This window comes from Trichoderma gamsii (assembly GCF_001481775.2).
Source record: "Trichoderma gamsii strain T6085 chromosome Unknown Scaffold_1.2, whole genome shotgun sequence".
Classification (NCBI taxonomy): Eukaryota; Fungi; Ascomycota; class Sordariomycetes; order Hypocreales; family Hypocreaceae; genus Trichoderma; species Trichoderma gamsii.
Window position 1 is genome coordinate 941,417 of NW_020171338.1, and position 16,934 is coordinate 958,350.

At 47.8% G+C, this 16,934-nt stretch overlaps 3 protein-coding genes across 3 annotated transcripts; 2 read left to right on the forward strand and 1 right to left on the reverse strand.

Moving 5' to 3' along the window:
* Positions 1-412: 412 nt before the first annotated feature.
* TGAM01_v200274 (hypothetical protein) lies at positions 413-2,173 on the forward strand (the record flags this gene model as incomplete). The annotated part of the gene is made up of 2 exons (XM_018803245.1): positions 413-1,193; positions 1,257-2,173. The coding sequence occupies 2 exons, from the start codon at positions 413-415 to the stop codon at positions 2,171-2,173; spliced, it is 1,698 nt and encodes a 565-aa protein (XP_018663651.1).
* A 5,351-nt stretch (positions 2,174-7,524) lies between these two features.
* TGAM01_v200275 (hypothetical protein) lies at positions 7,525-9,581 on the forward strand (the record flags this gene model as incomplete). Its single annotated transcript, XM_024548526.1, has 5 exons — positions 7,525-7,750; positions 7,815-8,002; positions 8,062-8,201; positions 8,273-8,844; positions 8,917-9,581. The coding sequence occupies 5 exons, from the start codon at positions 7,525-7,527 to the stop codon at positions 9,579-9,581; spliced, it is 1,791 nt and encodes a 596-aa protein (XP_024406741.1).
* Positions 9,582-12,408: 2,827 nt separating this feature from the next.
* TGAM01_v200276 (hypothetical protein) lies at positions 12,409-15,612 on the reverse strand (the record flags this gene model as incomplete). The annotated part of the gene is made up of 4 exons (XM_018803241.1): positions 12,409-13,412; positions 13,499-14,254; positions 14,328-15,359; positions 15,417-15,612. The coding sequence occupies 4 exons, from the start codon at positions 15,610-15,612 to the stop codon at positions 12,409-12,411; spliced, it is 2,988 nt and encodes a 995-aa protein (XP_018663647.1).
* Between the last annotated feature and the right edge of the window lie 1,322 nt (positions 15,613-16,934).

Consider the following 16,934-nt stretch of genomic DNA (forward strand, 5'->3'; position numbering starts at 1 on the left):
GCAGCCATCAGCATATAGCCTACTGGGCATCGGCGCCGTGCTCGGCTCGCGTTTTCAACTTTCGCCGGGCCTTGCGTGGTCGAACCGGCCGTTGACGTCAGCAGAAGCCCCTAACAATCGGCACAGTTGAGCCGGATTGTGGATCGGAAACAATCGACGGCAGATATCGAAGGTGACCGGGGTTTATTTTCCACGTACCAATTGCTGGCCTTGCTTTTCTGTCGAGTTCGATTTAGCGGTCGACCAGTGTGGAAAATTCTGTTCCGACTTTCGGCTGGGCTGTCGCTCGTGCAATAGTTGTTTATATATAGCATGTTGCCGCTCCCACGATGGGTCTTGAATCGGGATCTGAAGATGCGCTAAGGATATTGATGTGGCTTTTTCATGCACCTCACGTGCTATAATCATCAAGATGCCGGACGAAGAGAGCATATCAAGAGAGAGTACCTCAAGTAGCCACAGCATAAACGACAGGGAAAAGGACAACGAGCCAGATGGCCACCGTCCAGCCCTCCATGAGACTCTGTCAAATGTGTCTCAGAATAACAAGAACCGACCTCGACCTCAGTCGGCGAGTAGCTCAAGCTTGAATCGACCTCTATCAAGAGCTCTATCACGACGAGAGACTGTTCTGTCAAGAATTCGCTCCCGACCAGATGTTCAGTTTACACATCCTCTTGCGCATATCAAGACGACAGATGATGAGATTGTCACTTTCGATGGACCCGACGACCCCTACCACCCTTTAAACTGGCCTACACACAAAAAGGTGCTCACAACAGCTCTCTATGGACTTGTTACCATGACGGCCACATGGGCTTCATCATCGTATTCCGTGGGCACGAAGCTGGTTGCCAAAGAGTTTCATGTAGGATCTCAGGTCGCTGTACTTGGCACAACTCTCTTTCTCTGTGGCTTCGGAGTGGGACCGCTACTGTGGGCACCGCTGAGCGAAGTATATGGCCGACGTACTGCGGTAATGATTCCGATGTTCATCTCCATCGCCTTTAGTTTCGGCACTGCTACGGCCAAGGACCTCCAGACTATTATGCTGACTCGATTCTTTGGAGCTTTCTTTGCTTCAGCACCCGTAACGAATACTGGAGGCGTCTTGGGTGATCTTTTTACCCCAGCCCATCGTGGTATCGCTATGGCTGGGTACGCCATGGCTGTTGTCGGCGGACCAGCATTGGGTACGTGGATAATTCTTTCCTAATTTTCTATAAAACTCATCATCTTGCTAACGAAATTTCTAGGCCCCATCGTCTCTGCTGCTATGGCTGAACAGCCATCTCTAGGTTGGCGCTGGACTGAATACCTTACGGGAATTCTGCAGGCCTTCATTCTACTTTTGGCAGTCATATTCATCGATGAAAGCTACCCACCGAAACTCCTGGTCTACAAAGCTCGCCGACTGCGCCATGAGAGTGGAAACTGGGCTCTTCACGCCAAATTCGAAGAATGGGATGTCAGCGTGAAAGAGCTCTGTAAGAAGTTCTTGTTACGACCCGTGCAGCTGCTTCTTACGCCTATTTGCTTCCTTGTTGCACTGTATGCCAGTTTCTGCTACGGTATCTTATATATGCAGCTGGGAGCAATCCCCATCATATTTGGAGAAATTCGCGGCTGGAACCCTTTGGTCTCAACGCTACCCTTTTCGTGCATCTTTCTGGGAGCAATCTTTGGATGTGCTGCAAATGTTTACAACCAACTCCTCTATAATAAAGCATATCACGCTGCCGGTAACCGTGCTGTCCCCGAGAAACGACTTCCGCCAATGATGATCGGCTCTATCCTCTTCAGTGGTGGACAGTTTATGATAGGCTGGACCGGTGGCCAACGTGATATTCACTGGATCGTTCCTTGCATCGGCCTCGTGCTGCTGGGAACCGGCTTCTTCACCATCTTTCAGGCCGCACTCAATTACTTGGTGGACACCTTCCAGGCGTACGCTGCATCAGCCATTGCAGCGAATACGTTTCTTCGATCTTGCTTTGCGGCTGCCTTTCCCCTGGTGGTTGGTCCCTTGTTCCATAACATTGGTGTTGGGCCAGGCTCCAGCATTACGGGTGGGTTTGCAGCATTGCTGATCCCAGTCCCGTTTTTCTTTTACAAATATGGAAAGAGAATTCGAGCTGGCTCCAAGTGGTCAAAGGCTTCGGTATACGACTAAACTGCAAGCTGCGACGGTTTGATGCGACTTATTTTGAACCAACTCGGTGGATGAGAGATAAAGAAGAGAAGAAGAGTTTAAAGTTCCCTTTTTTCTTTCCATTTTAGCGTGCAAAAAAGGTTTATTTCGTCGATTGTTGGCGATGTTGAAATATGTTTTTCATGAGAGCAGCGATACTTTTTACCAGATAGACTTGTCCTTTGGGTACAAATACGGAGATTTTGGGGAGTCGTAGTAATAATGATAGTTTTTGATACCCAATGTTAACTATGGATGAATAAAATATACTGTTAGAATTAAATCTCAAATGGTTAGCTTGGAATAACTATGTTAGCCCGTATTCTGAGAAGACCAATGTCAAGTATCGTGATGACAGTCATCGAAAGGAGGGTAGTTTATTAACGAATCGCCTGCGAAAGGGGCTGTAAGATCTCGTTGGGAGCCGTTGCAAGTCCTTCGTATTTTGCGTAAACCCGTTGAGGTGAAAGACTTGATAATGCCTAAGAAACACGCCATGTAAGAGCTTGAGGCTTCGCGCACATCAACGTGCATGTGAAACTTATCTGACAAAGAGAAGAAGTTGACAAGGTTGATAAGAAAACAAGCTTTGAGGGAGCCTGACCCGTTCCCAATAGCGGGGGCTTTTTTCTGAGACTTGACAGAAACTGCGACAGCTACGACTATGCATAATAGCGTAGCAAGGATTATATCGTCTGCCGATGGATCTTCGGATCATAGCAGTGGGGTTGGCGTGGCTGTGTGCAGCTATTTGCCTCTAAGCCCGCCAACCTCAAGGCATCCATCGACTCCGCCTTGCAGAGCCTCAATCGGTCAATTGGCGGTGCACAGAAAGGGGGAGAACCGAATCCCCCCCCAAATACGATTCTGGGGGTCCTGCAGGCGATCGAGCCGAGAAGCCCAAGTCTCCCACGTTTTGCTTCATCATGTCGGTGCACGGTGCTGGACACCCTCAACTGTTAGCCATTGTTAGTTCACGGCACTTTCTCAGTGATTCCATCGGCACTTCACAGCATATCTAGATTCATGTAACATGGCTCTGAATAGAGGTTACTTAGAGTTTATAATCAATTTGCTTGTCTCTCTATTACTTTTCACCTGACAGGACCAAAATCATTAATTGCTGGCATTCTTTTGCCCCAGACAAAGTAGCGTTAAAAGAGTAGGAACTGGCCTGACATATTGGAGAAATGCCGGCATCTGCAGCTTCTCCTAGACGGAGTATGGCCAATTGTTTGGCTCAGAGTTATCATTGATGTAGCTTGTAACTTAACGCTACCAAGCAGGATCATGTATCATGGCTGCACATCGCTAATCCTTCTAATCATCCATGCACATAGTCCTACGCTTTACGGAAAACGAATTAGCAGAAGCCAGCTCATCAGGCCATTACATGAAAACATTAACGATCTGAGGAAAGTAAAAGTACTTCTAAAATATTACCAGGTGGTTGCCTGGGTTCTTGCCAGACCCATGCGAGTCTATTGGCTGAGGCCTCTCGATCTCACGGTGGCTGCCTTGCAGCTGCCTAGCTGTTGCGGCGTGAGTCACGAATTCGCTAAGAGAGAGGCTCATGGCTTATGCGAGCAGTGTGAGCTGTATTAATATGTCGACTTCTTCTCATCAAATAATCCTTTTACGCTATACTCACTCAACCTCTCTCACATCCCCCCCATTTTCCATCTCCAACCACCACCTTACAGCAATACTCAAGGCCAGACTCAACAATGGCTCGCACAAAGCAGACCACCAGAAAGCCTATCCCCAGACGGGGTGGTGGCCGATTTGGTGGTAACAATGGCAATGGAAATGGCGCTGGCCGTTCGGCACGCACATATGGCCCTCATGATCTCGACTTCATTGCTCTCCAAGAGGAGGCAGAGCGCCGCGAGCGCATCCTTGCTGATCAGCGTCGAGTTGCAGCCAAGTGGCGCCCCAAGATTCCGGAAATCCGCAAAGTCAACTTTGAAAACTTCAAGAACCGTTTCCAGGGTGAAAACGAGCCTGACTATGCCGTCGATGTCCTCATGGCTGGTCCTGGACTTCAGGGTCAGATCCGCCGCGAGCGTGCGATCCGCCGGAGCGAGGAGACGGCTCGAGTTCGCAAGAGCTTCTACAGCCTCTATGATGCTGGAGCCGACCGCCGCAAGAAGATCGATCCCCTTGATAAAGTGAAGCGGGAAAAGAGAAATGAGCTCCTCTCAACTGATACAGAGATCCAGCGCGTTCGTGTGCAGTCACAGCCCATCTTGGGACATCTGACGTCCCTGTTGAACGATACAGAGTCGAGATCTACCCCTCGCACATTCATGCGCCCGTTCAAGGCTCTTGTGTACTTCCAACCCAAGATGAAAGAAATTCTTGCTACTCTGGAGGAGAAATGGGCCGACTATGAGGAGCTTGATGAGCACTCTGACGCTGCAGATGCGGCTAGTGAAGAGGCCGAGGTCATCGTCGAGATTGACAGCAAAAATGATACTGACACAGACGCCAAATCTGACGCAGAAGGTGACGAAGAGGACAAGGATGATGTCGAGTCGCTCGCATCGGTTGATTCAAACGTTGATGAAGACTTTGACGGCCTCATGGACAGCCCTGAGGCTCTGAGGGACATGCGGTGCTACGTCAAGTTCATTGACGAGGAAATTATGCCTCTCTACAAACGCTTCGAGGGTAGCACCGCTGAGAAAGTCAAGTTTGACGACTTGTGGTCTCTCTTCCGCGTGGGAGATCTGGTTCACATGCCAGCCGCTGTCGAAGCTGGCGGACGATATCACGAGGTTTGGCGCATCTACAAGATCCAGGCACCGCAGCCTGAGACGTCCTATCCCAAAAACGGCTGGGGATTCTTCGACGAGTTTGACGACATTGATGACCAGAACAAGTTCAAGATCTCGGCCTACTACGTGGACTACGATGGTACTGCCTTTGGCGCCGTGAAGACAAAGTTTGAGATTGAAGGCTTCTCAGGCGAGCGATCCATCGACTCGCTGCCCTGCTATCCAATGCGCTACCAGTCTGGCCATGAAGAGCTCATCAGTGGCTTGAAGGACCAAGGCCGCAAGTTCCTGCATTACTTGGATGATCGCCACCAGCAACACAACGCGTGGACCTTGACGAGGAACCCGCCCTCGCACCGCAATGACCCTGACCAGGAGATCTTGGACAACGAGTACTATGAGAAGATGCGCCACCCGGAGTTTGTTGAAAGTGATGTGATTGTCGACATGACTGAGGCGTACCAGAAAATGCCCAACTGGCGACCCGACTTCCACCAGTTGGCCGTCAACAAGGCTGTCCGCTGTGAGATTGCTGACGATGAGATTCCGATCCAGAAATGGTTCGATGGCGTCCGCCAGAACAGATCATATGTGCAAAAGGAGATTATCCAAAAGGCTGATGGCATCGAGAGCCGCCAGCGCCGAGACAACCTCGCCGTTGATACCTTTTTGCGCAACCGCCTCAGGGGATCTCGAAACTTTGAGGCAAATGCGCAGGCTCAGAAGCTGCGCGATGAGGATCTTGTCCTGCTCCCCAAGCGTATGTTCGCATATGCTCTTCGAGAGCGTCGTTTCATGCCTGTCGACTTGAACCTCCTTAAGCCCATCAAGCGCGAGGTTGGAGTATTCGAGAACCTCCGAATTCATGGCGACTACAAGGATGTTGTCCGCAGTCTAGTCATGTCTCACTTCCGAAAGAAGGAGCTGGAGCGACGATATGTTGACGCTGCCACAGAAGGCCCAGGACAGGATCTGATCCAGGGCAAGGGTCGTGGACTCGTCGTTCTACTGCACGGTGTGCCTGGTGTGGGCAAGACTGCGACTGCTGAAGCTGTCGCTATGGAGAACAAGAAGCCGCTGTTTGTCATTACCTGCGGTGATCTCGGTCTCTCGCCTCACGAGGTCGAGTCCTCTCTGAAGAATGTCTTCCGCCTTGCGCACTTGTGGGACTGCGTGCTCCTTCTCGACGAGGCCGATGTTTTCCTTTCCCAGCGATCCAAGCTGGACATGAAGCGAAATGCCCTTGTGTCTGTGTTCCTCCGTGTCCTCGAGTACTACAACGGTCTCTTGTTCTTGACAACCAACCGTGTGGGCACTATTGATGAGGCCTTCAAGTCTCGTATCCACCTGTCTCTGTACTACCCGCCTCTCGACAAGACTCAGACAACTGAGATCTTCCGTCTCAACGTCGCTAAGCTCAGGGTCATGGAGTCTGAGCGCCAGAAGATGACTGGTGAGCCCTCAATGGTCATCAAGGATGACGAGATCCTCGATTTTGCCGCGAAACATTTCGAGGATCTCGCTCGATCCACCGGTTGCTGGAACGGTCGACAGATCAGGAACGCTTTCCAGATTGCGTCCAGCCTGGCACTGCACAACTACACCAAGCAAGCGGATATCGCCCGTGCCAAGGGCCAGCTGCCGCCTGCAGCTCCAGTTTTGGATAGAACGCTGTTTGACAAGGTGCAGATGTCGACGCAGAGCTTTGACAAGCATATGAAGAAGGAAGAGGGCAAATACGATGATGAGATTCCGATGAGAGGAACCTTCGATGATTAAGTGATGACGACGCCATGAATTGCGCCTGAGTGGTATTACTTTTTGCGGAGTTTTGTATTGAGCATATAGTTACGGTCTGAAAGCTACGAATTCATTTGCACGTTGATTCCGAATAACCCTTGAAATTCGTTATATGGTGAAAATAGTCACGTTTTATTGCTTGGTTAATACGAAGTTCCGTGAGTCAGCACTGGAAGCCTAAACTAATGGAGCCCTGGTGAGATAGATTGAGCAAACCCTTGCAACTGTATATATTAAAGCATAATGCTCGAGAGTCATCGTAAACTAGGCAGGCTTAACAACAGCGAAATAGGGCTTAGCGAGAACGAAATACAAGACGCGAAAGGGCAGTTATTGCCGGAACTAAAACTCATGGGGTACTTCCATTGCGAGCGGGCCGATTTCCCGCATCGAAGTCGAAAAATGCGGGGTGCACCCAGGGGTCTTCTATATGTTTGTTATAAGGAGCCCCTTAGCGAGGCCTATGCTAAGACTCTATCGCCTAGGGTTAAATATGGAAGGATGCGAGAATTTTACCGTCATCCTACAATGATACGAGGTTGCTGCAGCAGGATGAAGTTAATTCCCGGAGCGCGTCTGGTCTATTTGGCCGAGATGCTTGGGCGCGGCTTCACAAGATTGCCGAGTTGAGTATAAATACTCACCCTTTCGCTTTCTTCCAAAGTCGATACACTCAACTCGACGACGGCGTCGTCTATTAGGAGCACTTGTGAGTCAATCGTTTGCTTGGCTGTCTAGCGTTCTCTTGGCACCATGGGGGCACTACGTTCCTTTGTTATTTTCGGGAGTCTTGCGTCTTCGGCTCTTTCGACGGCAGTTCCGCCTCTACAGCCCCGAGCGGTGGCAGGCCAAGGTTGGTCACTGCAGTCGGCATCATGTCCTGCCAATACCAAATCTTGTGGTAACGGGTCTTGCTGCCCTTCGACGTCAAACTGCCAATCTACCGGCAATGGTGAAGTGGAAGCCTGCTGTCCCTCTAGTAAGCGGAAACTTTGAGCCCCTGATCTGAAATGCATCTACTGATCACGCTATACAACTCCCAGCAAGTAATTGCCGAGGCAGTGTTGAAGGCGCTCCAAGTTGCGCAAACGCTGCTTGGTCGTTGTGGACGGGAAGTTTTGGGAATGGATTCTGCTGCGAGGTCGGCTTGACTGGAGCCTTTGTTAATGGAGGGTCAGTTGCTGGCATTTGCGTAACTTCTGTTCCCTCTGGATACTCTACAGCTTCGCTGGTAAGAAAGCCGAATCTTGCTTATGAGAATAGAGATTAACGCCCAAGTGTAATTTACAGGTTACCAAAGGAACGGGGGCACCGGTTACTTCCACCCCTCCAACGTCTTCAACTTCATCGTCTGCGCACTCGACGACAAAAGCAAGTTCTACAAAGTCGAGTGGTTCTGGACCAACATCAACTACAGTTCCGAGAGCGGTGTAAGAAGCCCTGTTTGAGCGTCGTTGCATATACAGGTCAACCTATGCGTGCTGAGCTAATTAAATGACAGATTTGCCCACTACATGGTCGGATCTATGAACGCAACAGACGCTGTGCAGGATGTCACAGATGCAAAGGCAGTAGGCTTCGATGCTTTTGCGCTCAACACCCATGACATTACGGACCCCTGGGCTCTAGAAGCACTAGGATACCTATTTGACGCGGCTGACCAAAATGGCTTTAAGCTATTCATGTCATTTGACATGAGTTGGCGAACCACCATTGCTCCATCTCAGATCCCATCATTCTTGCTCAACTATATTTCCCGCCCTTCGTACTACACCGTCTCCGGCAGGCCTCTCGTTAGCACTTATGATGGTGGCTTCATCACAAACTCAGACTGGCTCTCAGGCTTTAAGCAGCCACTACAGGCCCAAGGCATTAACCCCTACTTTATTCCCAACTTTGGCGACTGGAGTGGCTGGCCAAATAACTTCTTCTCAACTTATACTGTCGCTGATGGTGTCTTCAGCTGGGAGTCTGCGTGGCCTGCCACAAACACCGGCAAATCCAACGTGTCCGATAGTGTTGATCAGAACCTACTTCAGCAAGCAAGGGCCGCTGGCAAAGTCTATCTGATGCGTAAGAATCCCCCTTGTACACTGCCTTCTTTTTTTTTCTATTACAATTGCTGACGAGACACCTGCTATATAGCTTTATCAAGTTTCCAGTTTAAATATCAAGGCTCGGGCCAAGACTGGTATCGCATTGGAGAAGTCAACTTGCCACAGCGATTCCAACAAATATTGGATTTGCAGCCAGACTTGGTAGAGCTAATTACCTGGAACGACGCAGGAGAAGGGCATTATATAGGCAATTTCTTCCAACAACAAATCGACGGCACGAATATTGGAGACTACGCCAATGGATTCGATCATACAGGCTGGCAACAGCTAGTGTCGCCCTTCATAAAGGCATACAAAGGCGGCACAGCTACCAGTGGCAGTCAGATTCTGCCTCCCGGATCGGCTCCTGTGGGTTCATTATGGTATCGTACCCTGTTGACCAGTGCCAGTTGTTCATCCACGATCGACAACTCCGAACAGGCACAAGACACGGTTAACTTTGCTGTGCTGCTGCCCTCAAGTGGCTACACGATCAAAGTGTACAGTAATAACGGGCTGATTGGCAATTTTACTGGCACTGCTGGACTCAATTATCGCGCTGTACCTGGGCTGAGCGTTGGCGGCGGGCAGTTTATCCAAATTGTGAATAGCGCCGGCTCTGTGGTTGCATCGGCCACGGGCACGAAGCAAGTAACGGCCCAGAGTTCCAACGCGACCTGCAACTGGAACTACGAGGTTGTTGGCCTCTCATAGGCCATTTCGCTTCTCAGTAATATAAGGCTGAGATGTTGAGAGATAGAAGACTTATGAACATTTATGGCTTGTTGATTGGAAAGCGTAGTTTTTTATCGCCAAGTTATACTTATGCGGGCTTGGCGCTATTAATATGTCTTTCATTGTGTGAAAATGGGGGTGGTGCAGCTGTCCATAGACACACTTGTTGCTTCATCAAGGCCATGAGAGAGTTGCAAAATGCTTGAGGCCTCTATTTATACTGAAATATATTATGCCAACAGTTACCGCCCTTGGGTTAATAGTTACATCTTTTCGGCTCGTTTTGTTCCTTTCCCTGCCTACTTGGAAGCAGAATATCTAGATCCATAGACAGACGGAAAACGAAAAAATTATAGTAGGCAGGCTAGAAGCTGCTTTTGAATGGATGAATTACTATGTCATGTCGCAAATTACTACCGCATTGTTTAGCAATGAAACAAAGACGGTGAGCCTCTCAACGTTATTTTAAGCTGAATTTATGCTTCTCTACCGAAATGGAGCAGATCAACAGAACACATACACGAGGGGCTTGATTAAGAGAGCAACGATGGACAGATCCTGGCAAAACTACGCGATGTGTCATTATAGCCTGAAAACGAATAGTAACATGCAGAGCGGCATGTACTAGCTTTTCGTTCTCATTCGGGCGACCGGCCGGTCATTGTGGAACCTGGATATAGACTTTCACTATTGTTAACGAGACTTCCCAAGTAATGGCAAGGTACATAGATGGACATAGTTCACTACATTATATACGTCTCTCATGACAAGTCTATAGAAAGAAAGCAAACATCAATGAATACTAGCTACTTAGAATGCCCTCGTTGTCAATGTTCCGCCATTGCCAGCACACACACTAAGAACAAACACCTATTGAAGCGGCTAAGCCGGAATGCGAGCGGCGAGTGTGACCCTACAACGTCGCCTCGTCGCCTCGTCGCCTCACTTTGGCATTGATCAGGAAGGTCGCAATCGTAAAGCGAGCGGGGTTGGATTTGGGTTGTTTTTTATCATGTGTCGACATTATAATGTTTTCAACGAAATTCTGTCAGATTCACGTGCCAGGGATCATCAAGTAACTGCCGACGTCCATCTTGCTTGGCATCAATGCCATGCCCCGCTCGGATTTCGAGTCAACAGGAGAACATGGCTTCTCATGGTCCCCCGAATGTTGGATAATAGTATCCATCATACCCATAGCTTTGAATAGCCACAACAATTTGAGCATGCAAGAAGAGCAGTAATTCAGTTAGATACGTGTTTTCTGTTTCTAAAAGGAAGCAGTCGCCTTATAAAATGATCACAAATGTCGGATCTCTCCCGCCCTCGTACAAAAGATCTTCAGCAGCGACGGCCCGACGGATGAACGACCTGGCTACCATGACGCGGCTTCCGGTGGCCGTTGATGGTACCTAAATTACCTAAAGGAAATGAAGGAATGTGGAGAGCGTTTCTTTGAGGAATACTTCATGACCCCTAAAGTTCAAAAGAGATTGAGCTTCCGTGAGGCTTACCGCTTCAGTCATCTTGTCCGTCTGGGGTGCATACATAAGAAGATACCACTTCAGAATGCGGGGATAGATGCAATCCGATTCAAATGCGGGGGAGTAATGAGTTACGGTGAGAATACACTGAGAAGGCCAAAGATGAGAAAAGCACATGCTTACAGAAAGGAGCCACCCTCGGCACTCTGCCTTGCCTATGAACTATAAAGTCCAGTGCTGCCTGCCTTTGAGCTCATTTTACAAATCTTCAACAAAAAGTCACTTCAAAAAGCTATACCTCCAACGAACAAACGGTTTCTCATCTTCAAACCTATCCTATCCACTTCCAAAAATGAAGTTCACCCTTGCTCTTGCTACCTTTGTTGTCGCCGTCTACGGCCAGACCGTTGATGACATTCCTGCATGCGCTGTTCCTTGCATCGAGAGCGCAATTGCAAGTGCTACTACATGCTCAGCTGATGACTTTGCGTGCGCTTGCGAAACCGCAAACTTTGATGCCATCCAAGCGGCTTCCATTAGCTGTGTTGTTGCTGCTTGTGGCGCAGATGTTGCTATCAGTACGCATATATCTTCTTGTGAAAATTAGCATTACGTACTAACACTGACTTCCTCACTTATAGACCAGGTTCTCCCTGCCGTCCAGGCTCTCTGTGACGCACAGTGAAAGGATTATTGACAAGTATTGGAATCGAAGGCGAAAAGCCGGATCCTTGATAGATATAACGGAATTGTAAGGCTAGAAAACATACAAAGTATACACAATTAGCTAACTTCGGTTTGATTCTTGTTTCAAATTTATAATTCGTGATATAGCGTTGCCGGTTCCATTCATAAGTGCATTTATGTATGCATTGTCCACTCTCACAGAAAGCTACCGCGTCTTTGAAGTACCCCTCTTGCCAAATCTCGCTTATATGATATAATTATAAGCGATACCATTCTCAGATACTTGCTTGTGAAGAGTTTTCTCGCACTTGAACGCTATTTCGGTAATGTTTCTATATACTGAGAGACCAGATGACGGACAATATAAAAGCTAGCTTCTTTTTCTTAGACAATGGGAGCAACTTCTCTTGATATAATAGTTTAGTTACTCGTTCCTATCTTATAAAGTGACATTCTTTTCACTTTCATAGAATGCCTTTGAGACTATTTAATAGTGACCCGCTGGTAATATAAGACTGCATAAGTCGAATTGATTGCTTTGCTAATGACAAATATATACAATAATCGCCATGCATGGTAGTCACCAGCTGATATATAAAGAAAAACTTACCCACAAACTCGTTCCTATTTCGAGATTACGATGTATATGCTTGAACTTGGCTGTCAGACACGTAGTGGCTCCCTCCCTTGCACCTATAGCCACTTCCCTCTCTGACCCAGTCAAATCCCGCCTCACATTGACCAATGGACTGCAAAACTTGCTGTACAGACTTAATTTTGTCCACCTGCTCGTCATATGCGCAGTATTCCTCCTCTTTGACTGTGGTAGGCTCCTCTGCTTTGTTAGTCTGCACGCATGTCGCTTGCTCGTTAAAACATGCTTGCGGCTTGTTCTCTGACATATGGTAGCTGATTGACATGTGAGCCGACTCTGTTTGGCGGAAAGCCTCCATTATGTTGTTGGGGTCGTTCATTTGCATGGCAGACTTCATCTGGAACATCTTGTGGAAAAAGAAATTTGCCCGCTCCACCGAGAGATGCAATCCGCTGACAGCCTGGACGCCAGGTATAGTATTAGTGAGAACATCTGTGACCATCCAATCTGATAAAGATTGCACGTCATGGGCGTTTCTCCAATGATTCATGTTGCAAAGTATTTCGAATTGATTCACGAAACAATTCACAATTTGATCGCCAAAAATGCTGCTGCTGACACCGTTCTCTCCCAGCAGTCGTTTGAGGAGAGTCAGGCATTCTGAAGCGGTGAGATTTTCGAAGGTGAGTTCTTTAAAAACGGAGCCACCGATGCCATTTGCTTTAGCCATGAGTGCTTCAATCTCATGAGATGGACCCGCCAAGATCATAACAATATTCTGACTATGCTTTTGTAGAAGTCGAACAAGCTCGTTGATTGCTTCGGTAGCGTATCCGCCTTCCATAAGCTGGTGGGCATTGTCGATATAAAGAACGCCTCCAAGGCCTTTCATAAACTGTGATCTAGTCTTGGGAGCAGTATGGCCCACGTGCTCACCGATGAAATCTGCCGCTGAGCACTCAACAAATATCTTGTCGGTAGACAGGATTCCTAGATCGTATAATAAAGTACTCAGATACCGAGCAACCGTAGTCTTTCCGGTACCTATTAAAGTTAGCATATAGCTTTTCTCGACGTTTTTGTGAATTTTAGCAAGTGCATATCCACTTGTAAATAGCCAAGGTACGAACCCGAGGGCCCTTTAAGAATAAAGGATTTTGGGATGATCGGCGTAGTACCAAATCTCCGTGACTTGGTTACTTGAAGTAACCTTTGATACTGCTCCAGTTGGAATATGACATTGTTCGATACTTTGTTTTGTAGAGCAGCTCTACAATTGGCAGATGCGTGTTGTGCACGGCCATGGTTCGGATCGAAATCTTCTTGGCTTAGGATCATGTCATGGCCATGGCTAGAAGCACCCGCCTTTGACTGCCTTTGTAAGTTATTTTCCATGGCAGCTGAGATAAGATTGTCAAGTTCTCTCCCATTGCTAAAATCCTGTCGCATTCGGGACCGGTTCAAGACTTCCATGGCGGCTCTCAAGCCTTCTGGTGTCGACTTCAAGTTTCGAGCCCCCAATTTCCGCTGTAAAATTTCCCAGAGTTGAGCGTCGCTAAAGTCTTCGAAACGAAATGGTTTGTCCGCAGCAAATCTCCCCGAAAGCCCAGGGTTGGCATTACGGAACATCTCCATCAGTCTCTCTTCGTAGCCAAGCAGAATAACACAGCGGTCTTCTCCAGGAACGCTTTGTACTTCGGCAACAAGTGTGTCGAGCACAGCGCCTCTGTATGAATCGCCGCGATTAGACGATTCGCCAGGATCCAGCATATAAGCTTCATCGATGATCAACACCTTCCCGACTGTTGCCGAGAGTATGGATTTCGTCTGTGCTTCTGATTTTCCAACAGCTTCGCCTATGAAGTCTGCCGGATTTTTTGTAACCACTTTTTGTGTGTTAGTCATGTATTTGATTAGTAGAAAAGAGGTATAAGAGAATGGAAAAGTATATATACGCACCCTCGCCATTGCTGAGAAAGCCCAAGTCGACTAGTATCTGCCCGTACAACTTGGCGACAGTTGTTTTACCAGTGCCAGGCGACCCGACAAATATTCGGTTCAATGAGAAGCTCAAAGGTGCCAACTCGGCCAATTCTCGTCGATAGTTCATCTCAAGCGCTTCAAACATGTTATTAATCGACTTCTTCACCTCCTCCAGTCCGGTAAGCTGTTGAAGCTTTGCCCAAGCAGAGCTTGTCAATCTGACATCTGCAGGATTTGGTCCAAGAATATCTTCCTTCGTAAAGGTAAAGACTTCGTTGTTCGTCATATTTTTGCGCTTGGAAAGTCGTTTTGCTTGGCGTTGCCAAATCTTGAGCAATACATTTTCCACAGCGCGGGCGTTACCGAATCCTTTCTTTCCTCGGCTGCAAGCTAGTCGGCGGATAGCCACGCGCATGTATTTTCCATGCATTCCATCCTCGACTCTCATCTTGCCTTTGTATTTCCTTTCAATTTGACTGACGAGAGTTTGTAAGAGCTCTTGATCAGTAAAGTCGGAAAACTGAAGAGTATGCGGAATTCGGCTTTTTAACCCAGGATTATGCCCAAAGAACGATTCGAGCTCTTCTTTATATCCTGCAAAAATAACAACCAAATTTCCAACGTTGTTCTCAATCTCTGTAAGAAGAATATCGAGAACTTGACGACCAGAATTGGGCACGTGTGGAGCAGTTAGCTGGTAGGCCTCGTCCACAAACAGAACACCACCGTCTTTTAAACAGCCAGGCTCAAGGGATGAAGTGGTGCGGACAAATGCTGTAGGATCATTTGCATAGTCATCTTCGTCGTCGTCGTCACGACACGGCTGCTGAGCTCTTGTGCCCAGCAGACCCTGAAATGGGTTAACCCCAGATGCATCGAACAACTCCTTGACTTCTTTTGGCCCCATGCATACCAGCTGCGCACCGGATGTCTCTTTATATGTTTTGGACTTTACAATGTCGATGCTCCGTAGAAATCTAGCATAGAGTCTGGCCACTGTAGTTTTTCCTGTAATGGCTCTGTGAGTAATTTTCTCTAACAGAAAATAGCAGAACGAAAGCTGACCTGTTCCGGGATTTCCCTGAAAGACAGCATGCCATCGCTCTGTTCGGGGGTTCGTTCCTTGGAGAGAGCAGATACGAACACAGCCCTCTATGTTATCGAATTGCTCTTTGACTTCTTTCAGGCCAACCAATTTGCTCAACTCTGCGCGGACCTTGCTCTTGGTCGTTTCGCGTTTTCTTCGATTGACAGAACCCATTATTTCTTGGCCCTTGTTTTAATTTAATTGATCATTCTCAGTATCGTATCGCTGTTGTTCGTCTATTGAGAGGCGGGGCTTAGGTAGAAAGACGCGGACACGCTGTCCAAGTGGCCGTATCGAATTTTGGGAAGTGTTCAATCGCAGAGTCGAAGCTTGGTAATTCGTTCACGGAGGCAGACTGTTCAAGATAATGGGAATGAGATGAGCAGGCGTAGTTCTAAGCTTCAAAAATTCGCTAGCATATGCGAAATCATCAAAAGTCAAGCAAAACCGACATTTCCAGAGTACTGAGTGTATGCGTGCAGAAAAAGCAAGACATATTTAGGGTAGTAATTCATGACGCAGCGTGAAGTCCTCTACTTTCTAATGAGAAGTCACTCTGCGTTCCATCATGTAACCGCAGTTATTCCAGCTAATGTACATTGAATGTATGTACATGTTCATCTGGCCAGATAACAACCTCTCGGGCATGAATGACAACTAGTTGGGCTCAGTGGCTGACTCGCAATACTCATATTCGTTGACATAGTCATCAGCATGTTGGTACCTCTTCTCATGCTGCAACTTCTACTCAAATGACACGTTTGAGTCATGCAACCCCGCGGCATGCCAATATCGGACCACTCAAACGCTGCCAGCTCTTTGTGTAACAATGCACTGCAAGCCACTTGCATTCGCTTTCGACCAGTCGAAAATATTGGCTCCATGCAATGAATGACCGAAATGCCACGGTCACCGCAAAGCCATTATCATTGGCAGATAAAGCAGTGGATTTGTTCTATCCAATGCTCTTGCAAAGCACACGTCATCAAGGCAGGCAGTTTGTCGTAGCTAAGACATGCGGCTCTTATAATTCCGTGCCGTGAATGGCCACTCGAAGTCATACGGGTACAAAATACCACGGGCTGCCGCCCTTGCATCATCCATCTATATTACATGTAGGCAACTTACTTGCGACTTGGTGTTAGAAGGCTACATTACTAACATCTTTTCATAAACCTTACCGTATTTTGCTACCATCAACGTATAGTTGCATTAGCCGGAATACGCTCATTTTTTTCTATTCAGCTCCTTTTCTTCCTTTTCTAAATTGCAGAATTACGATCCAGGCAACTTTCTTATTTCTGTTTGTCATACAACGCGTGTTTATTGGTATTCAAGAAACGGGGCGTACTGGAAGCACTTGGCGAGACTTTTCAGGCTGTACGTGCTGGCGGGGAGCCCGGTCTCACACCGAGTGGGCAGAACTGAAGATTGACGGGGCGTTCTGTAGTTGAGTAGCATTCACAAGCCCCCTCCTTCATCCTATAGATCCTGCG